Source organism: Anomaloglossus baeobatrachus, chromosome 10 (genome assembly GCF_048569485.1).
Source record: "Anomaloglossus baeobatrachus isolate aAnoBae1 chromosome 10, aAnoBae1.hap1, whole genome shotgun sequence".
NCBI classification, from domain to species: Eukaryota; Metazoa; Chordata; class Amphibia; order Anura; family Aromobatidae; genus Anomaloglossus; species Anomaloglossus baeobatrachus.
In genome coordinates, this window is record NC_134362.1 from 215,188,601 (window position 1) to 215,213,156 (window position 24,556).

Sequence of the window (24,556 nt, forward strand, 5' to 3'; positions counted from 1 at the left end):
TCGGCCCCCCATCACAACTCCTTTTTAATGAGTACAGCATGAGGTGTGCACAGACTCTGGCCCCTCACTTTCCTCCACATTGCTGAGCTGTAGATAGCTCCTTGTACAGCGGTGGGGTCGGTCGGCCGGCGGGAGTCCATGGCTCTTCTTGCTGGTGTTGGTTTCCCCATTTGTATTGGATGGAGAAGCTGTAGAGTTGTAAGGACAAGCTCCACCGCAGCAATCGCCCCCTGACATACGGTTCAGCCATGTGAGGGGGTTGTGGTCTGTCACAATTGTATAGTCTGACGTATAAGTAGGGTTATAATCCCAATATTCAGTATTTTTATGCCCTATTTATATTTATAAGGAAATACAGATATGACACAGGCTAAAATATAATCATTTTTATTTGAAATTATTTTAAAAACAAAAATATAAAAAGGAAAAATGCCATCCACGGCGGGAAAAGCAAGGATCAAAACCACCACGGGAAAAGGAAGGCTGCCAACCACCGCGGGAAAAGCAACGCTCAAAACTACCGCAGGGAAAAGCAAGGCTGCCAACCACCACGGGAAAAGCAAGGATAAAACCACCGCAAGGAAAAGCAACGATCAAAACCACCGCGAGGAAAAGCAAGGATCAAAACCACCACGGGAAAAGGAAGCTTGCCAACCACCGCGGGAAAAGAAAGGATAAAACCACCGCAGGGAAAAGCAAGGCTGCCAACCACCGCGGGAAAAGCAACGATCAAAACCACCGCGAGGAAAAGCAAGGATCAAAACCACCATGGGGAAAAGCAAGGCTGCCAACCACCGCGGGAAAAGAAAGGATAAAACCACCACGGGGAAAAGCAAGGATAAAACCACCGCAGGAAAAGCAACGATCAAAACCACCGCGAGGAAAAGCAACGATCAAAACCACCGCGAGGAAAAGCAAGGATCAAAACCACCACGGGAAAAGGAAGGCTGCCAACCACCGCGGGAAAAGCAACGCTCAAAACTACCGCGGGGAAAAGCAAGGCTGCCAACCACCACGGGAAAAGCAAGGATAAAACCACCGCAAGGAAAAGCAAGGCTGCCAACCACCGCGGGGAAAAGCAAGGCTGCCAACCACCGCGGGGAAAAGCAAGGATAAAACCACCGCAAGGAAAAGCAAGGCTGCCAACCACCGCGGGGAAAAGCAAGGCTGCCAACCACCACGGGAAAAGCAAGGATAAAACCACCGCAAGGAAAAGCAAGGCTGCCAACCACCGCGGGGAAAAGCAAGGCTGCCAACCACCGCGGGGAAAAGCAAGGCTGCCAACCACAGCAGGGAAAAGCAAGGCTGCCAACCACCGCGGGGAAAAGCAAAGATAAAACCATCGCGGGGAAAGCAAGGATCAAAACCACCGCGGGGAAAAGCAAGGATAAAACCACCGTGGAAAAAACGGATTTTTGTGTACTCACCGTAAAATCGTTTTCTCTTAGCCATCATTGGGGGACACAGGACCATGGTAACATTCCTGGTGGCAATTACGTCCATCAGACGGGTTTCGGAGCTAGCAGCACTCTCTTGCCGCAAGCCTTTTCTGATCTTTCACCAGGACAAGGTGTTATGCTGCCTATCCATAGGAGGACACTAGATGCAAAAGCATAGCTCCTCCTCTGCAGTATACACCCCCTGGCCGGGCCAGGCAACCTCAGTTTTAGTACACAAGCAGTAGGAGAAAAAAAACAGTAAAAACTTCTCAACAGAGGAACATGAGAAAAGAAGAGTCATAACCAAATAAGGTACTGAGAGAACCAAGGCCCAACAGGGCAACAGGGTGGCTGCTGTGTCCCCCAATGATGGCTAAGAGAAAATGATTTTACGGTGAGTACACAAAAATCCGTTTTTCTCTGACGCCTCATTAGGGGACATAGGACCATGGGACGTCCTAAAGCAGTCCATGGGTGGGAAACATAAAAGAAGACAACACAACCCAAGGACTAGGAACCAGTCCCAGACAGCCTGGAGCGCCTGCTGAGAGAGGTGCTCTACTCCCGTTTGCAGAATTTTCCTACCCAGATTTGCCTCAGTTGAAACCTGGGTATGGACTCTGTAATGCTTTGAAAACATATGTAGGCTAGACCAGGTCGCAGCCTTACACACCTGTTCCACTGAAGCCTGATGCCGAATGTCCCACGAAGCGCCAACTGCTCGCGTGGAATGAGCCCGCAGCCCACTAGGAATGGGCTTGAGTTGCAAGCGGTAGACTTCCTGGATCACAGAGCGAAGCCAGCGAGCCAGAGTCGCCTTTGAAGCTGCCTGTCCCTTTTTAGGCCCCTCAGGAATGACTAACAAAGAGTCCGTTTTCCTAAAGGAGGCTGTCCTGGATATGTAATATCAGAACTCTGACGAGGTCTAACGAATGCAGAGATCTTTCCACCCTATGAACCGGGTGTGGACAAAAGGAAGGCAGAACAATGTCCTCGTTCAAATGAAACGGGGTAAGAACCTTTGGAAGGAAATCCGGAAGGGGGCGCAGAAAAACCTTGTCCTGGTGAAAGATCAGAAAAGGCTCGCGGCAAGAGAGTTCTGCCAGCTCCGAAACCCGTCTGATGGATGTAATTGCCACCAGGAATGTTACCATGGTCCGGTGTCCCCCAATGAGGCGTCAGAGAAAGTAAGGCTTTCAACCACCACGGGAAAAGGAAGGCTGCCATCCACCGCAGGAAAAGCCTTGCTTTTCCCGCGATGGATGGCAGCCTTGCTTTTCCCGCGATGGATGGCAGCCTTGCTTTTCCCGCGATGGATGGCAGCCTTGCTTTTCCCACGATGGATGGCAGCCTTGCTTTTCCCGCGGTGGATGGCAGCCTTGCTTTTCCCGCGATGAATGGCAGCCTTGCTTTTCCCGCGATGGATGGCAGCCTTGCTTTTCCCGCGATGGATGGCAGCCTTGCTTTTCCCGCGATGGATGGCAGCCTTGCTTTTCCCGCGATGGATGGCAGCCTTGCTTTTCCCGCGGTGGATGGCAGCCTTGCTTTTCCCGCGATGGATGGCAGCCTTGCTTTTCCCGCGATGGATGGCAGCCTTGCTTTTCCCGCGATGAATGGCAGCCTTGCTTTTCCCGCGATGAATGGCAGCCTTGCTTTTCCCGCGGTGGATGGCAGCCTTGCTTTTCCCGCGATGAATGGCAGCCTTGCTTTTCCCGCGATGGATGGCAGCCTTGCTTTTCCCGCGGTGGATGGCAGTCTTGCTTTTCCTGCGGTGGATGGCAGCCTTGCTTTTCCTGCGATGGATGGCAGCCTTGCTTTTCCCGCGGTGGATGGCAGCCTTGCTTTTCCCGCGATGGATGGCAGCCTTGCTTTTCCCGCGGTGGATGGCAGTCTTGCTTTTCCTGCGGTGGATGGCAGCCTTGCTTTTCCCGCGGTGGATGGCAGCCTTGCTTTTCCCGCGATGGATGGCAGCCTTGCTTTTCCCGCGGTGGATGGCAGCCTTGCTTTTCCCGCGGTGGATGGCAGCCTTGCTTTTCCCGCGATGGATGGCAGCCTTGCTTTTCCCGCGGTGGATGGCAGCCTTGCTTTTCCTGCGGTGGATGGCAGCCTTGCTTTTCCCGCGGTGGATGGCAGCCTTGCTTTTCCTGCAGTGGATGGCAGCCTTGCTGTAACGCCTGCCTGGATCCACAGACTCAGACGGGCTGTAATGGACAGGCTAGAGGGAAGCCACTCACCAAGCAGGGCCCTTAGAACCCTGAAACCCTTTAACCCCTATACAGGGATTTGGAATTACACAGGGCCCTGGAGATCACTACCTGTGGAAGACTACAGTCTGATGAGAGTAGTCGTCAGGCAGGGTCAAACCAGGATTAGCAGAAAAGGGACAGAATCGGCAGACAAGGACGTAATCAGAAACAAGCAGAGGTGAAATCCGGATCGGGAAGCGAGGTACATAAACAGCAGGCAGGAGGGAAGTCAGGAAACACGCAGAAGTCAGCACACAGGAATCACTAAACAGCACAGGAGCCAGAATATCAGAACGATCTCTGGCAGAGGTCAGCAGGAGGGGGAATAAGAAGGGTGTGGTGTCTCCCCATTGGCTGCTGGTGAATGATGGCAACTTCAGCTGGAAGACACACGCCACCCACAGTCAGCCAGTAGTACTGCAGGTCCTAAGATAACCCAGCCCAGTGGATGAGCGGAGCCTGCGCCCACCGGTGCCGCTGGCATCGACTCCTCTCCCATCACCAGCACCATCCACGGCAGGAACACGGCGTCGCCTGGCGATTGGAGCAGAAGTCGCTGGAGCGGACTCCGGTGGTGACGTAACACTTGCTTTTGATAGAGAAAGTAATGAGGGCACCACAAATAGTAAATACTGGGATCAATCCAAAAAACACACCTGAAATTACAGAGCCATATAGAAGAAGCAAGAAGGTGTGTAATGATTGGGATCACCAAACAGAAAATATTCAATCAATTCTTATTAGCCAAAAAACACCAACACGGAGTTAAAAGCATTTAAAATACACAAAAGTGTTCAACAAATAAAGGGGCTTGTATATAATAAGACAAAAGCAGAAAACAAACTAAATGCCCCAAAAACATACATAATAGTACATAAGATTTCGTAAATACAAAGGGCATGCCCCATTGTTCCCTGAGGAAGCCACTCTCGGGGCGGTGACGCGTCGGGGGGGTGTCTTCTTGTCCTCCCTCCTGTATGGCCACCTCCTCTGTGATTGCAGGATCTGCTCCTGCGTGCTGGTTTTTGCTGCACCTTTTTATCCTGCACATGTGGTATTTGTGAAATCTTAAATACTATTATGTATGTGTTTGGTGCATTTAGTTTGTTTTTCAGCTGATGTCCATCTATCAGTATTGAGGCTTTGCCTTTCTTATTTATAGTGTCTTTCTTATTCATATGGAGGGGGTGACTTGTGGGGCTTTTGTCTTATTATTTGTTGAACACTTTTGTGTATTTTAAATGCTTTTAACTCCGTGTTGGTGTTTTTTGGCTAATAAAAAATGAATATTTTCTGTTTGGTGATCCCAATCATTACACACCTTCTTGCTTCTTCTATATGGTAACACTTGCTTTTCCCGCGGTGGTTTTATCCTTGCTTTTCCCGCGGTGGTTTTATCCTTGCTTTTCCCGCGGTGGATGGCAGCCTTGCTTTTCCCGCGGTGGATGGCAGCCTTGCTTTTCCCCACGGTGGATGGCAGCCTTGCTTTTCCCGCGGTGCATGGCAGCCTTGCTTTTCCCGCGGTGGATGGCAGCCTTGCTTTTCCCCGCGGTGGATGGCAGCCTTGCTTTTCCCCGCGGTGGATGGCAGCCTTGCTTTTCCCGCGGTGGATGGCAGCCTTGCTTTTCCCCGCGGTGGATGGCAGCCTTGCTTTTCCCGCGGTGCATGGCAGCCTTGCTTTTCCCGCGGTGGATGGCAGCCTTGCTTTTCCCGCGGTGCATGGCAGCCTTGCTTTTCCCGCGGTGGATGGCAGCCTTACTTTTCCCCGTGGTGGATGGCAGCCTTGCTTTTCCCCGCGGTGGATGGCAGCCTTGCTTTTCCCCGCGGTGGATGGCAGCCTTGCTTTTCCCGCGGTGGATGGCGGCCTTGCTTTTCCCGCGGTGGATGGCAGCCTTGCTTTCCCCGCGGTGGATGGCAGCCTTGCTTTTCCCCGCGGTGGATGGCAGCCTTGCTTTTCCCCGCGGTGGATGGCAGCCTTGCTTTTCCCGCAGTGGATGGCAGCCTTGCTTTTCCCCGCGGTGGATGGCAGCCTTGCTTTTCCCCGCGGTGGATGGCAGCCTTACTTTTTATATTTTTGTTTATATTTTAGCCTGTGTGTCATATCTGTATTTCCCTATAAATATAATTGTGGTATAAAAAGTCGGTCCACCAGTCTCTGGAAGGCAGCGGGGGCATTTTTCATCCTGAAGGGCATTCCCAGGAACTCAAATAGTCCAAATAGAGTAATGAAGGTAGGGCGCTCCCGAGCGTTCTCCATTAGGGGCATCTGTCAGTACACCTTGCTCAAGTGTAACATGGTGACAAATTGGGCACTGGCTAGCCGATCCAATAGATCATCAATCCTGGGCAGGGGGTAAGCGTCACTCTTGGTGGCATGTTCCATCCTTCTTGGAGACCGGAATGATAGGAGAAGCCCAGGGCTGTGAAATGGCTGAATAACCCCCAGCTGTTTCATCTCCTCCAGTTCAGTCTTTATCATGCCTTGAACAGCCTCTCTCTGGTCCCTGGTAGGCGCCTGCCGGATGGGGCGTGGTCCGGAGGTTTCCACATGGTGGCTGGTGAGAGTAGTCCGCCCTGGCTTTGAGGAGAAAGCGGAAGCCCTTGGTCTTAATACAGAGATAATATTGTCCTTTTGTATATCCGATAAATGTGAGCCCAGGCGCACTTGTTCCAGAGGTCCTCACGCTTGGGTGACCTGAAGAAGATCAGGGAGATACTCGTCCTCGGAGTTATCACTAGGGGGGCAGCAGACGGCCAGAATAGGCAGAGATCGGTCATGATATTCTTTGAGCATTTTGATGTGGACAGTCTTTTGTCGTCCACCACTAGGGTCCAGGGCAATGATGTAGTTAGTGTCATTAACTTTCTTGACAACCTGATAAGGACCTTCCCACGTTGCTTGAAGCTTGTTGGCAGGGGCAGCAATAATCATAAGCACCTGTTGTCCTTCTATAAATTCCCGGGTCCTGGCTTTACGGTCATACCAGGTCTTTTGTCTGGACTGGACCGTTCGCTGGTGTTCTTTAGCCAAGGTAGCGAGCTGGGCGAGACGGTCTAGGAACTCCAGGAGATAGGGAGGGACAGGCACTCCGGTGTCTGAGACATCTCCCTCCCAGTGTTCCTTCAGAAGAGCAAGAGGACCACGGACCTTCCATCCAAAGAGTTCAAAGGGTGAGAACCCTGTGGACTCCTGGGGCACCTCCTGATCGGCAACGAGTAGATGTGGCAGGTATTTTTCCCAGTCCTTTTACAATGTCAGCAAAAGCCCAAAGCATATTATTTAGAGTACCGCAGGGAGGACGGGGCGGAGGTTGTTGTGGGGCGGCAGGGAGGGAGGGGCGATACCGCAGAGGATGGGGCGGAGGTTGTTGTGGGGTGGCAGAGAGAGGGGCGATACCGCAGGAAGGATGGGGCGGAGGTTGTTGTGGGGTGGCAGGGAGAGAGGGGCGATACCGCAGGAAGGATGGGGCGGAGGTTGTTGTGGGGCAGCAGGGAGGGAGGGGCGATACCGCAGAGGATGGGGCGGGAGCTGTTGTGGGGTGGCAGGGAGAGAGGGGCGATACCGCAGAGAGGGGCGGAGGTTGTTGTGGGGTGGCAGGGAGAGAGGGGCGATACCGCAGAGAGGATGGGGCGGAGGTTGTTGTGGGGTGGCAGGGAGGGGTGGTACCGCAGGGATGACAGGGCGAGGGGTGTTATGGGGCGGCAGGGGCGATACCGCAGGGAGGACGGGGGTTGTTGTGGGGCGGCATTGAGGAAGGAGCGATACCGCAGGGAGGAAGGGGGTTGTTGTGGGGTGGCATTGAGGGAGGGGCGATACCGCAGAGGGAGGGGCGGAGGTTGTTGTGGGGCGGCAGGGAGGGAGAGGCGATACCACAGAGAGGGGCGGAGGTTGTTGTGGGGCGGCAGGGAGAGAGGGGCGATACCGCAGAGAGGATGGGGCAGAGGGTGTTGTGGGGCGGCAAGGAGGGTCAGTACCGCAGGAAGGACGGGGCGGAGGTTGTTGTGGGGCGGCAGGGAGGGGCGATACCGCAGGGATTGATGGGGCGGGGGTTGTTGTGGGGTGGCAGGGAGGGAGGGGCGGGGGTTGTTGTGGGGCAGCAGGGAGGGGCGATACCGCAGGGAGGATGGGGCGGGGGTTGTTGTGGGGCGGCAGGGAGGGGCGATACCGCAGGGAGGACGGGGGTTGTTGTGGGGCGGCATTGAGGGAGGGGCGATACCGCAGAGGGAGGGACGGAGGTTGTTGTGGGTGGCAGGGAGGGAGGGGCGGAGGTTGTTGTGGGGCAGCAGGGAGGGGCGATACCGCAGGGAGGATGGGGCGGGGGTTGTTGTGGGGTGGCAGGGAGGGAGAGGGTTGTTGTGGGGCGGCAGGGAGGGGCGATACCGCAGAGGGAGGGGCGGAGGTTGTTGTGGGGTGGCAGGGAAGGAGGGGCGGAGGTTGTTGTGGGGCAGCAGGGAGGGGCGATACCGCAGGGAGGATGGGGCGGGGGTTGTTGTGGGGTGGCAGGGAGGATGGGGCGGGGATTGTTGTGGGGTGGCAGGGAGGGAGGGGGTTGTTGTGGGGCGGCAGGGAGGGGCGATACCGCAGGGAGGATGGGGCGGGGGTTGTTGTGGGGTGGCAGGGAGGGAGGGGCGGGGGTTGTTGTGGGGCGGCAGGGAGGGAGGAGGGCCAGTTTACACTAATGCGAAGAGGTCGGCGTGACATATTTATCAACATTTTGTGGTGGATAGCAGTGACATGGACGTCACTTTGGGCGGATCGGCCATTATATTTATGCTCGTGGCTGCACTTTCTCACTTTCTGGCAGTGTTGTGGCTGGCCGCGGAGCACAGTGGTCTCGGCCGTTATCTTCTATTTCTCTGTTTTCAGGGTGTGTGGGATCGGTGAGGGCCTCTACACCTTCCAGACCCATCAGGGGCAGCAGATCTACGAGCGCGTGCACACGGCCGTCCTGGCTCTGGCCGAGCAGCACAAGAGTCTCCTCCTGGAGATGGAGAAAAATTCCAGAGTGAGAATAAGATTTGTCTTTGGAGATGTGGCAGCGGCCGTGGACTCGGCAGCCGTGGACTCAGGTCCCAGCACAGTCTCACTGCTTTATACGTTTTTTTTCTCTTAGCTTCAAAATAAGGAAGCAGAAAATGTGCCTAACCCTGGATCCGGCACCTCCATGCTGCCCCGCAGTGCCTACTGGCATCATATTACCAGCGGCCACAGCAGCACAGAGTCTTCCAGCAGCAGTAAGTGAGCATCAAATTCCCCATCAGCAAGTGGCAGAACCACGTAGTGCACGTCTTCATTTTCTGGGTGGAGCGAGGTCATCGATGCACATCAGTGAGTGGCAGATCCACGTAGCTCGTCATCATTTTTCAGGTGGGGTGAGGTCAGTGAGCGGCAGAGACACGTGACTAGTCTTCATTTTTCAGGTGGGGTGAGGTCAGTGAGCGGCAGAGGCACGTGACTAGTCTTCATTTTTCGTGTTGGGTGAGGTCAGTGAGCGGCAGAGGCACACGACTAGTCTTCATTTTTCGGGTTGGGTGAGGTCAGACAGGGGCGGAGCCACGTAGCTCATCATCATTTTTCGGGTGGGGAGAGTCAGTGGGCGGCAGAGCCACGTAGCTCGTCATCATTTTTCGGGTGGGGAGGACACTCTACCTTCCCTGATTACGAGTCTTTCTTTTCCAGGACCTCACAGCGGAAGAGATTCTGATCCGATCACAAGAAGGACATTTGCTCGGAAACTGCCTACGTCAGCCTCACAGTGACCAAACCTGCCCGAATATGGTCAGCCACGGATTCCAGGACTCTGGTTGCACAAGGGTTGGCGCACTCCTCGAGATCCAGAGCGCAGTGTTCGGGCACAGGGAGCGCGGGCACCAGAGGGGGAGGGGCTGCAGAAAGCCAATTTTGCACTATAAAAGTAAAGCTGTACATTGTGCTGTGCTGTGGTGTATTGTGCGACACAAGGAGCCTGGAAGAGGGGGAGCGGGTTTATTACAGTGGGGGGGGCACATGGGGGGGTCAGTTAATAGTGAGGACGTCGTTCTGGATCTCGTGGCTCAGCTGGGTCTGGAGATCACTCAGCTTCCTCTTCAGGCCGGACAGAGCCGACAGGACGATGGTCTCCGGCCGGAGCGATCCGCAGGACTCCACGTTATAATAGAACCTGCGGGAGGAGAGCACACGGGGGTCAGTGCGCAGCGCCGTCTGCACACGGGGGTCAGCGCGCAGCGCCGTCTGCACACGGGGGGACGGACGCCGGACTCACCGCTCTGGCTTTCCATTGGGATCATACGGAGCCTGCACCTCCTCTTCATCTATTTCAGAGTACTCACTTTTTGGCCTGGAAGCAAAAGAAGAAAAGAGAAATGAAAAGTGTGAAGAGAGAACGGAGGATGAAGGAGAAAAGGGGCGCAGGCACAGACGGATGGGGGGCGCGGGCAGAACGGCCACAGGCAAACGGGGGGGAGGGTGCGGACAGAACGGCCACAGACAGACGGGGAATTGGGGTGGCGGCAAGCGCAGCGGCTACAGACAGGGGGTGAGCAGAAACATCCTACCATTCCTCCGGTTTGGGGTACACCGTGTGCCTTAGTGCGTTGTCAGGGTCATATTCGAATGCAACGCCCGCTGTGGGGTTCCACTTTGCATGTTCTTTTCCAAACCCCTTCTTGGCGTATGCTCGGAGCCGCAGCTCTTGTCCCTTGCGTAACTTCACCAGGAGAATATCTGTAAGAAGACAATGTCACCCCCGCCCCCGCAGATGCCACCCCCCGCAGATGTCCCCCGCCCCTGCACAGCCCGGACACTACGGGAGCACAGGCTGCGCAAGGTCACGTTCCCCACTCACCATCCTGCTCCACATAATCATTGGGGTCGTTGTCTCTGCTCCGAGATGTCACCTGGAAAAAGGTTGAGAGAACCGCTGAGTGCCCGGTGATGGACGCCTTCACTGCCTGTGCGTGGTACTGCCCCGAGTAGCGCAGCTCCGGCTCCCACTAAACTATAGACACTACCAATGAGGTAAATGTCGGTGAGAATCGATGGGGAGGCAATAGCTGCAATCCGATTGGCTGCCCCTGGTTTACTACATGTCGGGGGATGGTAACGTATAGGAGCCGCCTTCCCCCAGACACTGACCGGAATCACTCTGTGGTTGTTGGAGATGAGGTCACGAGAGGTGACATGACGCGTCTGGTCTTCATTGCATCGCACATCCAGTGTGAACTCCACCGAGCATTCAGCGCAGAACTCGTCACACGTGCAGTCCTGCAAGGCAAAAGCGGGTCGTTACCAAAAGGAGGCGGGACAAGGAGCAAGATGGGGCGGGGCCAGAGGAAGGCCACCACTCACCCTGGAGTACTGCAGCTTGTCCACAATGTCATCACTGGTCAGAGGTACGAGCCCTGCAGAAGAAATGACGACGGGTCACAGGGCCCAGGACACTAATCTGAGCCCGACGTCGCCTGAGACTCACCCACTCTGTGTGCGATGAACTCATCATGGAGGACAGAGGAATTGGCGTCTATCTGCACCCAGTCAATGGCTACGAGAAATGCAACAGATTAATGGTTAGAGAAGTCACCAGCATGGACAGAACACAAGACCAGGCAGGACGCTGCGGCCACATGTGACGGGACCACCAGACACAAGACCAGGCAGGACGCTGCAGCCACATGTGACGGGACCACCAGACACAAGACCAGGCAGGACGCTGCAGCCACATGTGACGGGACCACCAGACACAAGACCAGGCAGGACGCTGCGGCCACATGTGACGGGACCACCAGACACAAGACCAGGCAGGACGCTGCAGCCACATGTGACGGGACCACCAGACACAAGACCAGGCAGGACGCTGCGGCCACATGTGACGGGACCACCAGACACAAGACCAGGCAGGACGCTGCGGCCACATGTGACGGGACCACCAGACACAAGACCAGGCAGGACGCTGCAGCCACATGTGACGGGACCACCAGACACAAGACCAGGCAGGACGCTGCGGCCACATGTGACGGGACCACCAGACACAAGACCAGGCAGGATGCTGCGGCCACATGTGACGGGACCACCAGACACAAGACCAGGCAGGATGCTGCGGCCACATGTGACGGGACCACCAGACACAAGACCAGGCAGGATGCTGCGGCCACATGTGAGGGGACCACCACACACCAGACCAGGCAGGACGCTGCGGCCACATGTGACAGGACCACCAGGCAGGATGCTGCAGCCACATGTGACGGGACCACTACACATCGGCCCAGACACAAGACCAGGCAGGACGCTGCGGCCACATGTGAGGGGACCACCACACATCGTCCCAGACACAAGACCAGGCAGGACGCTGCGGCCACATGTGACAGGACCACCAGACACAAGACCAGGCAGGATGCTGCGGCCAGATGTAACGGGACCACTACACATCGGCCCAGACACAAGACCAGGCAGGACGCTGCGGCCACATGTGACGGGACCACCATACACCAGCTAGGACAGTAATCCGGCAGCAGTGGTCCCTTTTTTTTTTTTTGCAGAACTCGTGGTTGTGTAAAACTTGAACCTTTTGGCAGTTGTGCCCGGCGCTGGTGCGGCACAACGTCACAGCTTGTGCAATTCATGAAGAGTTGTAGAGTGACACAGGAAATCTTACTCAATTTGTGGCGAGGAATACGGTGACACAAACCACTCGTCACACGTGCCGGATTCATGAAGAGGCGCGTCTGACTCCACAAACCACCTCACCGAGGTCTGCTGGGTCCATAATGCATTAAAGACACATCCCATACTGCAGCCCCCCCCCCCCCCATACCGCCAGCGATGGGTCACGTGACATCACTCACCAATCGTAGGAACCTCTGCAATAAACACACGGCGGATGGAGTTGGCGATCCTGAAAAAGAGATTATGTAATAATTACACCACAAGAATATGGGGAGAAGCATATACAGCGGGTGAAGTGTTCAACACACCACCAATTTTCTACGTATATCTCTAAAGGTGCTATGAAAATGAAGTTTTCACCAGATGTTGGTAACAACCCATCCAATTCACTGAGGCAAAGAAATCAAACCGTAGAGGTCCATAAATTAAGAGATGTCTAACAAAGAGCAATTACACGGGGAAAAGTATTGGAAACATGAAAGAGGTGCAAAAACCCCTGGAAAGTCCTGACACCAGCGGAAATCTAGCGGTAATTAGAAATCAATCCTGCCATTTAGTGAAAAATAATAACAAAAGATAAAGGAGTTTCGTTATCAAGACACCACACAAGAAACATCTCATAATGGGAAAAAACAGTGAGCTGCCTGAAAACCTTCACAACCTTATTGCTGCAAATAAAACTGATGGCATCGGTAACAGAAGAATTTGTAAACAACTGAAGGCTCCAGTGAGCACTGCTGAGGCCATAATGGAAAGAACATAATTTCACCGTATTCCGACCATGACCCAGTGCTCCCCACAAGATTTCACCGTATTCCGACCATGACCCAGTGCTACCCACAAGATCGTATTCTGACCATGACCCAGTGCTCCCCACAAGATTTCACCGTATACAGACCATGACCCAGTGCTCCCCACAAGATTTCACCGTATACCGACCATGACCCAGTGCTCCCCACAAGATTTCACCGTATTCCGACCATGACCCAGTGCTCCCCACAAGATTTCACCATATACCGACCATGACCCAGTGCTACCCACAAGATCGTATTCTGACCATGACCCAGTGCTCCCCACAAGATTTCACCGTATTCCAACCATGACCCAGTGCTCCCCACAAGATTTCACCGTATACCGACCATGACCCAGTGCTCCCCACAAGATTTCACCGTATTCCGACCATGACCCAGTGCTACCCACAAGATCGTATTCTGACCATGACCCAGTGCTCCCCACAAGATTTCACCATATACTGACCATGACCCAGTGCTCCCCACAAGATTTCACCGTATACCGACCATGACCCAGTGCTCCCCACAAGATTTCACCGTATACCGACCATGACCCAGTGCTCCCCACAAGATTTCACCGTATTCCGACCATGACCCAGTGCTCCCCACAAGATTTCACCGTATTCCGACCATGACCCAGTGCTCCCCACAAGATTTCACCATATACCGACCATGACCCAGTGCTCCCCACAAGATTTCACCATATACCGACCATGACCCAGTGCTCCCCACAAGATTTCAGACAGAGAAGTGAAAAGAATTATCAGAAGAGTTGTCCAAGAGCCAAGAACCAACTGTGGAAAGAAATAGAAATAATTGTCCCTGCTGATGAAGGCTAAGAAAACAGTAAGTAATGAACTCAACCTCCAACCTGAGAAATAAAAATAAATAAATAAATCTAGAATGTGTGTGTGTGTGTGTGTGTGTGTGTGTGTGTGTGTGTGTGTGTGTGTGTGTGTGTGTGTGTGTGTGTGTGTGTGTGTGTGTGTAAGAATGGGCCAAATCCACCTGAGCAATGAGGGGTGTGAAGCTTCATCACCACTAAAGGAGAATGTACCAAGTAGTAAATACATTTCAGTAACGTGTTCAATACTTTCTCATTATTACACATCACTGAATTTATTGACCTCTAGGGTGATTTCTTGTGTGGATTGGATGGGTTGTTACTGACATCTGGTGAGAAATTCATGTCAGTAGCAGCTTTGGGAATATTTGTCACTAGCTGCACTCCGCGGCTTCGCCCGGGTTAATATCTGCTGTTAACAAAATAGAATGTATTAACAAAAATGTATTCTGCACAAACACCACAAAACAGATAGAAATGTAATTATTAAAAGGCAAACACTAAGCGAATAGAAGCCTTTCCAAGCATATATTTCACCACCACAGATATTCCACACAGATTTAAAGGGACAGTATCGCGTTTTTTTATTTTTGTATTAAAAAGTGATTCTGAAATCAAGTATTTCTAATACAAAATGAAAATCGCAGCTTATTTACTTTTTGTGTTATTCTAATGTTACTGTATGCACTGGGGGCCATGTTGGATTTGCTGTGTGTGTAACGACAGTTACACACTCCTTTATGGCAGCCCCTGTGCATAGAGAATAGTGGTCGCCATCCGACCCTATGTGTAGCGTTACAGTGGGCGTATGCTGTGACCTGGACGCGCCCCCTGGGCTGTCCAGATCACAGCAGAGGGAGGAGTTCAGCGCCATCATCGAGGAGCTCACAGCGTATGCTGTTTGCTCCACTTCACCCCTGTCAACCGCCGGGATGTGTGAGTACAGGCCGCCTCCCCTCCCCTGCCCCCGTTACCGATGACACCGCCTCCCTCCGCTCTCCCAAGCCCCCGTTACTGCTACCCGCCGCCCCTGCCGTTACCGTATCCCATGACACTTCCTCCCTCCGCTCTCCCCAGCCACCGCTCTGCTCGCCGCTGCTGTGTATGTGTGCCCGTGCCCCACTGCATGCGAGTACCGCCGCTGATGCTGTGTGCACGGCTGTGTATTATCCTCTCCTGTTTGATACTATCTGCTGAGCCGTGTATCTAATCCTCTCTTGGGCGATACACAGCTCAGCAGACCGCATCAACCAGGACAGGATTAGATACACGGCCGTGCACACAGCATCACCCAGGACAGGATTAGATACACAGCTCAGCAGACAGTATCACCCAGGACAGGATTAGATACACAGCTCATCAGACAGTATCACCCAGGACAGGATTAGATACACAGCTCATCAGACAGTATCTAATCCTGTCCTGGGTGATGCTGTGCGCACAGCCGTGTATCTAATCCTGTCCTGGGTGATGCGGTCTGCAGAGCCGTGTATCTAATCCTCTCCTGTGTGATACTGTCTGCTGAGCCCTGTATCTAATCCTATGCTGTGTGATACTCCTGCTGTCCTTGGTGACACTTTAGACATTTGTGGTCACCAGTATAATGGCTGTGCATTGTGTCCCTACATGTCATCCTCTGTTATCCTTTGTAAACACTCAGATTGGGAGGGGGAGGGGCCACCACACACAGGAGAGCAGACTCCGCCCACTTTACTGCAGCTGTAACGTGAGCTTTCTCCTACAGTGGGATTTCTGTAGGATTTCAGAAGCTGCTCCCCCTAGTGTTTAACAGTGGAAAATATTACATTTTTTAATTTTTTTTTACATTTTGTTCAATTAAAAAAAGAAAATAATATTTAAACAAAAACATTAAAAGAATATTACTTTACATTTTTTCAGGTATTTAATTTTTTTTTTTTCTGACGATACATTCCCTTTAACTAAATTGGCCAAGTAATGTGCTCCGTCTGCCTCTTTCCCAGTCTGTCCCTTTCCCCGGCCGGCCGGCCCTCCCTTTCCCCGTTCGTCCCTCCCTTTCCCCGTTCGTCCGTCCCTTTCCCCGTCCGTCTCCCCACCGACATCTTATTACCTCACACATAAGCTTCTTACACTATGAACGTCTTTTGTTCCTATAGCAACCAATCACAGCTCCTACTAATAACCTGTAGCTCCATTTACTTTAATGTTTTTTGGAGAGTAACTGTAAAGCGCGGGGTTACATTTTCCTGTCAAAACATAGTCTACGACGTTCCCTGGGTCACATAAGGCGTCTGTGCAAAATTTTGTGATTGTAAATGTGACGGTGCGGATACACTTTTCGCTTCACTTTTTCCCCTATTTCGTAGATGGGGGCAAAATTGATTGGTAAATTGGAATGCGCAGGGTTAAAATTTCGCCTCACAACATAGCCTATGACGCTCTCGGGGTACACACACACACACACACATATATATATACACACACGTAATTCACCCGCTAAATGTTATTAGGGACAGTCAGGAGAAAAACGAATATATAGTCTGTAGAGGGCTACCGGGCCCCGTCCATCCCACCGTACAGTCTGTAGAGGGCTACCGGGCCCCGTCCATCCCACCGTACAGTCTGTAGAGGGCTACCGGGCCCCGTCCATCCCACCGTACAGTCTGTAGAGGGCTACCGGGCCCCGTCCATCCCACCGTACAGTCTGTAGAGGGCTACCGGGCCCCGTCCATCCCACCGTACAGTCTGTAGAGGGCTACCGGGCCCCGTCCATCCCACCGTACAGTCTGTAGAGGGCTACCGGGCCCCGTCCATCCCACCGTACAGTCTGTAGAGGGCTACCGGGCCCCGTCCATCCCACCGTACAGTCTGTAGAGGGCTACCGGGCCCCGTCCATCCCACCGTACAGTCTGTAGAGGTCTACCGGGCCCCGTCCATCCCACCGTACAGTCTGTAGAGGGCTACCGGGCCCCGTCCATCCCACCGTACAGTCTGTAGAGGGCTACCGGGCCCCGTGCATCCCACCGTACAGTCTGTAGAGGGCTACCGGGCCCCGTGCATCCCACCGTACAGTCTGTAGAGGGCTACCGGGCCCCGTGCATCCCACCGTACAGTCTGTAGAGGGCTACCGGGCCCCGTCCATCCCACCGTACAGTCTGTAGAGGGCTACCGGGCCCCGTCCATCCCACCGTACAGTCTGTAGAGGGCTACCGGGCCCCGTCCATCCCACCGTACAGTCTGTAGAGGGCTACCGGGCCCCGTCCATCCCACCGTACAGTCTGTAGAGGGCTACCGGGCCCCGTCCATCCCACCGTACAGTCTGTAGAGGTCTACCGGGCCCCGTCCATCCCACCGTACAGTCTGTAGAGGTCTACCGGGCCCCGTCCATCCCACCGTACAGTCTGTAGAGGGCTACCGGGCCCCGTCCATCCCACCGTACAGTCTGTAGAGGGCTACCGGGCCCAGTGCATCCCACCGTACAGTCTGTAGAGGGCTACCGGGCCCCGTGCATCCCACCGTACAGTCTGTAGAGGGCTACCGGGCCCCGTGCATCCCACCGTACAGTCTGTAGAGGGCTACCGGGCCCCGTCCATCCCACCGTACAGTCTGTAGAGGTCTACCGGGCCCCGTCCATCCCACCGTACAGTCTGTAGAGGTCTACCGGGCCCCGTCCATCCCACCGTACAGTCTGTAGAGGGCTACCGGGCCCCGTCCATCCCACCGTACAGTCTGTAGAGGGCTACCGGGCCCCGTCCATCCCACCGTACAGTCTGTAGAGGGCTACCGGGCCCCGTCCATCCCACCGTACAGTCTGTAGAGGGCTACCGGGCCCCGTCCATCCCACCGTACAGTCTGTAGAGGGCTACCGGGCCCCGTCCATCCCACCGTACAGTCTGTAGAGGGCTACCGGGCCCCGTCCATCCCACCGTACAGTCTGTAGAGGGCTACCGGGCCCCGTCCATCCCACCGTACAGTCTGTAGAGGGCTACCGGGCCCCGTCCATCCCACCGTACAGTCTGTAGAGGGCTACCGGGCCCCGTCCATCCCACCGTACAGTCTGTAGAGGGCTACCGGGCCCCGTCCATCCCACCGTACAGTCTGTAGAGGGCTACCGGGCCCAGTGCATCCCACCGTACAGTCTGTAGAGGGCTACCGGGCCCCGTGCATCCCACCGTACAGTCTGTAGAGGGCTACCGGGCCCAGTCCATCCCACCGTACAGTCTGTAGAGGTCTACCGGGCCCCGTCCATCCCACCGTACAGTCTGTAGAGGGCTACCGGGCCCCGTCCATCCCACCGTACAGTCTGTAGAGGGCTACCGGGCCCCGTGCATCCCACCGTACAGTCTGTAGAGGGCTACCGGGCCCCGTGCATCCCACCGTACAGTCTGTAGAGGGCTACCGGGCCCCGTCCATCCCACCGTACAGTCTGTAGAGGTCTACCGGGCCCCGTCCATCCCACCGTACAGTCTGTAGAGGGCTACCGGGCCCCGTCCATCCCACCGTACAGTCTGTAGAGGGCTACCGGGCCCCGTCCATCCCACCGTACAGTCTGTAGAGGTCTACCGGGCCCCGTCCATCCCACCGTACAGTCTGTAGAGGGCTACCGGGCCCCGTCCATCCCACCGTACAGTCTGTAGAGGGCTACCGGGCCCCGTCCATCCCACCGTACAGTCTGTAGAGGGCTACCGGGCCCCGTCCATCCCACCGTACAGTCTGTAGAGGGCTACCGGGCCCCGTCCATCCCACCGTACAGTCTGTAGAGGGCTACCGGGCCCCGTCCATCCCACCGTACAGTCTGTAGAGGGCTACCGGGCCCCGTCCATCCCACCGTACAGTCTGTAGAGGGCTACCGGGCCCCGTCCATCCCACCGTACAGTCTGTAGAGGGCTACCGGGCCCCGTCCATCCCACCGTACAGTCTGTAGAGGGCTACCGGGCCCCGTCCATCCCACCGTACAGTCTGTAGAGGGCTACCGGGCCCCGTCCATCCCACCGTACAGTCTGTAGAGGGCTACCGGGCCCCGTCCATCCCACCGTACAGTCTGTAGAGGGCTACCGGGCCCCGTCCATCCCACCGTACAGTCTGTAGAGGGCTACCGGGCCCCGTCCATCCCACCGTACAGTCTGTAGAGGGCTACCGGGCCCCGTCCATCCCACCGTACAGTCTGTAGAGGGCTACCGGGCCCCGTCCATCCCACCGTACAGTCTGTAGAGGTCTACCGGGCCCCGTCCATCCCACCGTACAGTCTGTAGAGGGCTACCGGGCCCCGTCCATCCCACCGTACAGTCTGTAGAGGTCTACCGGGCCCCGTCCATCCCACCGTACAGTCTGTAGAGGGCTACCGGGCCCCGTCCATCCCACCGTACAGTCTGTAGAGGGCTACCGGGCCCAGTGCATCCCACCGTACAGTCTGTAGAGGGCTACCGGGCCCCGTGCATCCCACCGTACAGTCTGTAGAGGGCTACCGGGCCCCGTGCATCCCACCGTACAGTCTGTAGAGGGCTACCGGGCCCCGTCCATCCCACCGTACAGTCTGTAGAGGTCTACCGGGCCCCGTCCATCCCACCGTACAGTCTGTAGAGGTCTACCGGGCCCCGTCCATCCCACCGTACAGTCTGTAGAGGGCTACCGGGCCCCGTCCATCCCACCGTACAGTCTGTAGAGGGCTACCGGGCCCCGTCCATCCCACCGTACAGTCTGTAGAGGGCTACCGGGCCCCGTCCATCCCACCGTACAGTCTGTAGAGGTCTACCGGGCCCCGTCCATCCCACCGTACAGTCTGTAGAGGGCTACCGGGCCCCGTCCATCCCACCGTACAGTCTGTAGAGGTCTACCGGGCCCCGTCCATCCCACCGTACAGTCTGTAGAGGGCTACCGGGCCCCGTCCATCCCACCGTACAGTCTGTAGAGGGCTACCGGGCCCCGTCCATCCCACCGTACAGTCTGTAGAGGGCTACCGGGCCCCGTCCATCCCACCGTACAGTCTGTAGAGGGCTACCGGGCCCCGTCCATCCCACCGTACAGTCTGTAGAGGGCTACCGGGCCCCGTCCATCCCACCGTACAGTCTGTAGAGGGCTACCGGGCCCCCGTCCATCCCACCGTACAGTCTGTAGAGGGCTACCGGGCCCCCGTCCATCCCACCGTACAGTCTGTAGAGGGCTACCGGGCCCCGTCCATCCCACCGTACAGTCTGTAGAGGGGCTACCGGGCCCCGTCCATCTCCACCGTACAGTCTGTAGAGGGCTACCGGCCCCGTCCATCCCACCGTACAGTCTGTAGAGGGCTACCGGGCCCCCGTCCATCCCACCGTACAGTCTGTAGAGGGCTACCGGGCCCCGTCCATCCCACCGTACAGTCTGTAGAGGGCTACCGGGCCCCGTCCATCCCACCGTACAGTCTGTAGAGGGCTACCGGGCCCCGTCCATCCCACCGTACAGTCTGTAGAGGGCTACCGGGCCCCGTCCATCCCACCGTACAGTCTGTAGAGGGCTACCGGGCCCCGTCCATCCCACCGTACAGTCTGTAGAGGGCTACCGGGCCCCGTCCATCCCACCGTACAGTCTGTAGAGGGCTACCGGGCCCCGTCCATCCCACCAGTACAGTCTGTAGAGGGCTACCGGGCCCCGTCCATCCCACCGTACAGTCTGTAGAGGGCTACCGGGGCCCCGTCCATCCCACCGTACAGTCTGTAGAGGGCTACCGGGCCCGTCCATCCCACCGTACAGTCTGTAGAGGGCTACCGGGCCCCGTCCATTCCCACCGTACAGTCTGTAGAGGGCTACCGGGCCCCGTCCATCCCACCGTACAGTCTGTAGAGGGCTACCGGGCCCCGTCCATCCCACCGTTACAGTCTGTAGAGGGCTACCGGGCCCCGTCCATCCCACCGTACAGTCTGTAGAGGGCTACCGGGCCCCGTCCATCCCACCGTACAGTCTGTAGAGGGCTACCGGGCCCCGTCCATCCCACCGTACAGTCTGTAGAGGGCTACCCGGGCCCCGTCCATCCCACCGTACAGTCTGTAGAGGGCTACCGGGGCCCCAGTGCATCCCACCGTACAGTCTGTAGAGGGCTACCGGGCCCCGTGCATCCCACCGTACAGTCTGTAGAGGGCTACCGGGCCCCGTGCATCCCACCGTACAGTCTGTAGAGGGCTACCGGGCCCCGTCCATCCCACCGTACAGTCTGTAGAGGGCTACCCGGGCCCCGTCCATCCCACCGTACAGTCTGTAGAGGGCTACCGGGCCCCGTCCATCCCACCGTACAGTCTGTAGAGGGCTACCGGGGCCCCGTCCATCCCACCGTACAGTCTGTAGAGGGCTACCGGGCCCCGTCCATCCCACCGTACAGTCTGTAGAGGGCTACCGGGCCCCGTCCATCCCACCGTACAGTCTGTAGAGGGCTACCGGGGCCCCGTCCATGCCCACCGTACAGTCTGTAGAGGGCTACCGGGCCCCGTCACATCCCCACCGTACAGTCTGTAGAGGGCTACCGGGCCCCGTCCATCCCACCGTACAGTCTGTAGAGGGCTACCGGGCCCCGTCCATCCCACCGTACAGTCTGTAGAGGGCTACCGGGCCCCGTCCATCCCACCGTACAGTCTGTAGAGGGCTACCGGGGCCCGTCCATCCCACCGTACAGTCTGTAGAGGTCTACCGGGCCCCGTCCATCCCACCGTACAGTCTGTAGAGGTCTACCGGGCCCCGTCCATCCCACCGTACAGTCTGTAGAGGTCTACCGGGCCCCGTCCATCCCACCGTACAGTCTGTAGAGGTCTACCGGGGCCCCGTCCATCCCACCGTACAGTCTGTAGAGGTCTACCGGGCCCCGTCCATCCCACCGTACAGTCTGTAGAGGTCTACCGGGCCCCGTCCATCCCACCGTACAGTCTGTAGAGGGCTACCGGGCCCCGTCCATCCCACCGTACAGTCTGTAGAGGGCTACCGGGCCCAGTGCCATCCCACCGTACAGTCTGTAGAGGGCTACCGGGCCCCGTGCATCCCACCGTACAGTCTGTAGAGGGCTACCGGGCCCCGTGCATCCCACCGTACAGTCTGTAGAGGGCTACCGGGCCCCGTCCATCCCACCGTACAGTCTGTAGAGGTCTACCGGGCCCCGTCCATTCCCACCGTACAGTCTGTAGAGGGCTACCGGGCCCCGTCCATCCCACCGTACAGTCTGTAGAGGGCTACCGGGCTCCCGTCCATCCCACCGTACAGTCTGTAGAGGGCTACCGGGCCCCGTCCATCCCACCGTACAGTCTGTAGAGGTCTACCGGGCCCCGTCCATCCCACCGTACAGTCTGTAGAGGGCTACCGGGCCCCGTCCATTCCCACCGTACAGTCTGTAGAGGGCTACCGGGCCCCGTCCATCCCACCGTACAGTCTGTAGAGGGCTACCGGGCCCCGTGCATCCCACCGTACAGTCTGTAGAGGGCTACCGGGCCCCCGTGCATCCCACCGTACAGTCTGTAGAGGGCTACCGGGCCCCGTCCATCCCACCGTACAGTCTGTAGAGGGCTACCGGGCCCCGTGCATCCCACCGTACAGTCTGTAGAGGGCTACCGGGCCCCGTCCATCCCACCGTACAGTCTGTAGAGGGCTACCGGGCCCCGTGCATCCCACCGTACAGTCTGTAGAGGGCTACCGGGGCCCCGTCCATCCCACCGTACAGTCTGTAGAGGGCTACCGGGCCCCGTCCATCCCACCGTACAGTCTGTAGAGGGCTACCGGGCCCCGTCCATCCCACCGTACAGTCTGTAGAGGGCTACCGGGCCCCGTCCATCCCACCGTACAGTCTGTAGAGGGCTACCGGGCCCCGTCCATCCCACCGTACAGTCTGTAGAGGGCTACCGGGCCCCGTCCATCCCACCGTACAGTCTGTAGAGGGCTACCGGGCCCCGTCCATCCCACCGTACAGTCTGTAGAGGGCTACCGGGCCCCGTCCATCCCACCGTACAGTCTGTAGAGGTCTACCGGGGCCCCGTCCATCCCACCGTACAGTCTGTAGAGGGCTACCGGGCCCCGTCCATCCCACCGTACAGTCTGTAGAGGTCTACCGGGCCCCGTCCATCCCACCGTACAGTCTGTAGAGGTCTACCGGGCCCCGTCCATCCCACCGTACAGTCTGGAGAGGGACTACCGGGCCCCGTCCATCCCACCGTACAGTCTGTAGAGGACTACCGGGCCCCGTCCATCCCACCGTACAGTCTGTAGAGGGCTACCGGGCCCCGTCCATCCCACCGTACTGTCTGTAGAGGGCTACCGGGCCCCGTCCATCCCACCGTACAGTCTGTAGAGGGCTACCGGGCCCCGTCCATCCCACCGTACAGTCTGTAGAGGGCTACCGGGCCCCGTCCATCCCACCGTACTGTCTGGAGAGGACTACCGGGCCCCGTCCATCCCACCGTACAGTCTGTAGAGGTCTACCGGGCCCCGTCCATCCCACCGTACAGTCTGTAGAGGGTCTACCGGGGCCCCGTCCATACCCACCGTACAGTCTGTAGAGGGCTACCGGGGCCCCGTCCATCCCACCGTACAGTCTGTAGAGGGCTACCGGGCCCCGTGCCATCCCACCGTACAGTCTGTAGAGGGCTACCGGGCCCCGTGCATCCCACCGTACAGTCTGTAGAGGGCTACCGGGCCCCGTCCATCCCACCGTACAGTCTGTAGAGGGCTACCGGCCCCGTCCATCCCAACCGTACAGTCTGTAGAGGACTACCGGGCCCCGTCCATCCCACCGTACAGTCTGGAGAGGACTACCGGGCCCCGTCCCATCCCACCGTACAGTCTGTAGAGGACTACCGGGCCCCGTCCATCCCACCGTACAGTCTGTAGAGGACTACCGGGCCCCGTCCATCCCACCGTACAGTCTGTAGAGGGCTACCGGGCCCCGTCCATCCCACCGTACAGTCTGTAGAGGGCTACCGGGGCCCCGTCCATCCCACCGTACAGTCTGTAGAGGGCTACCGGGCCCGTCCATCCCACCGTACAGTCTGGAGAGGACTACCGGGCCCCGTACGTTCCTCTGCAGGCCTCGGTCACTCACGCCAGGTCCGTGTTCTCCACCACAAACTTCACGTTCTCGTCTGTGAGATCCGTGATGCGGACGGTTGGCTGATTGGCGTACGGCATCCTGCGAGGGAAGACTGCGAGCGGCAGCGTCCGAGGGACAATAGAGCGGACGCCTCGGGATAGAGCGCCGACCGAGGGGGAAAGAGGCCCCCCGGAGGATAGAGCGTCTGCGGAAGCACGTGATATAGGCGGAAGCACGTGTGTGAGCGGAAGCAGGGTCTTTTGGGCGGAAGTAGGTAGTTTGGGCGGTAAGTGTGCGGCAGTGTGGAGCAGCAGCATGGCGGAGTTCGTGCAGCGCCGGGCGGAGGATCAGATCCCGGAGCTGCAGCAGCTGGAGAGGGGTCGGCCTGCTGACCAGTAAGGAAGTCAGGTGAGCGGCCTCATACTGGGCGCTGTACTGGTCACCATTGCCTGTTATTAATAACGAATAACGTTTGGAAACTCCATTCTAAGTCTGAACTGGGTGCAAAAACCTAAAAAACATCACAATGGGGAGAGAAGGTATGCACACCAGTGACTATGGG

The 24,556-nt window shown here is 56.9% G+C and overlaps 2 protein-coding genes across 3 annotated transcripts in view; one reads left to right on the forward strand and one right to left on the reverse strand.

Moving 5' to 3' along the window:
• DOK4 (docking protein 4) overlaps positions 1-9,616 on the forward strand; it is a 232,885-nt gene extending 223,269 nt beyond the window's left edge. For both annotated transcript variants that reach the window (XM_075326294.1, XM_075326295.1), the window contains 3 exons: positions 8,553-8,691; positions 8,800-8,920; positions 9,366-9,616. In XM_075326294.1, coding sequence (XP_075182409.1) covers positions 8,553-8,691; positions 8,800-8,920; positions 9,366-9,445 — 340 coding nt within the window. In that variant the 3' untranslated portion in view covers positions 9,446-9,616. The remainder of the gene's footprint in view (positions 1-8,552; positions 8,692-8,799; positions 8,921-9,365) is intronic.
• Positions 9,617-9,654: 38 nt separating this feature from the next.
• On the reverse strand, positions 9,655-24,158 carry POLR2C (RNA polymerase II subunit C). The gene is made up of 9 exons (XM_075326296.1): positions 24,007-24,158; positions 12,527-12,576; positions 11,158-11,226; positions 11,034-11,086; positions 10,821-10,949; positions 10,531-10,582; positions 10,241-10,409; positions 9,949-10,023; positions 9,655-9,846 (listed from the first exon to the last, which is right to left on the reverse strand). The coding sequence occupies exons 1-9, from the start codon at positions 24,090-24,092 to the stop codon at positions 9,702-9,704; spliced, it is 828 nt and encodes a 275-aa protein (XP_075182411.1). The 5' UTR covers positions 24,093-24,158; the 3' UTR covers positions 9,655-9,701.
• Between the last annotated feature and the right edge of the window lie 398 nt (positions 24,159-24,556).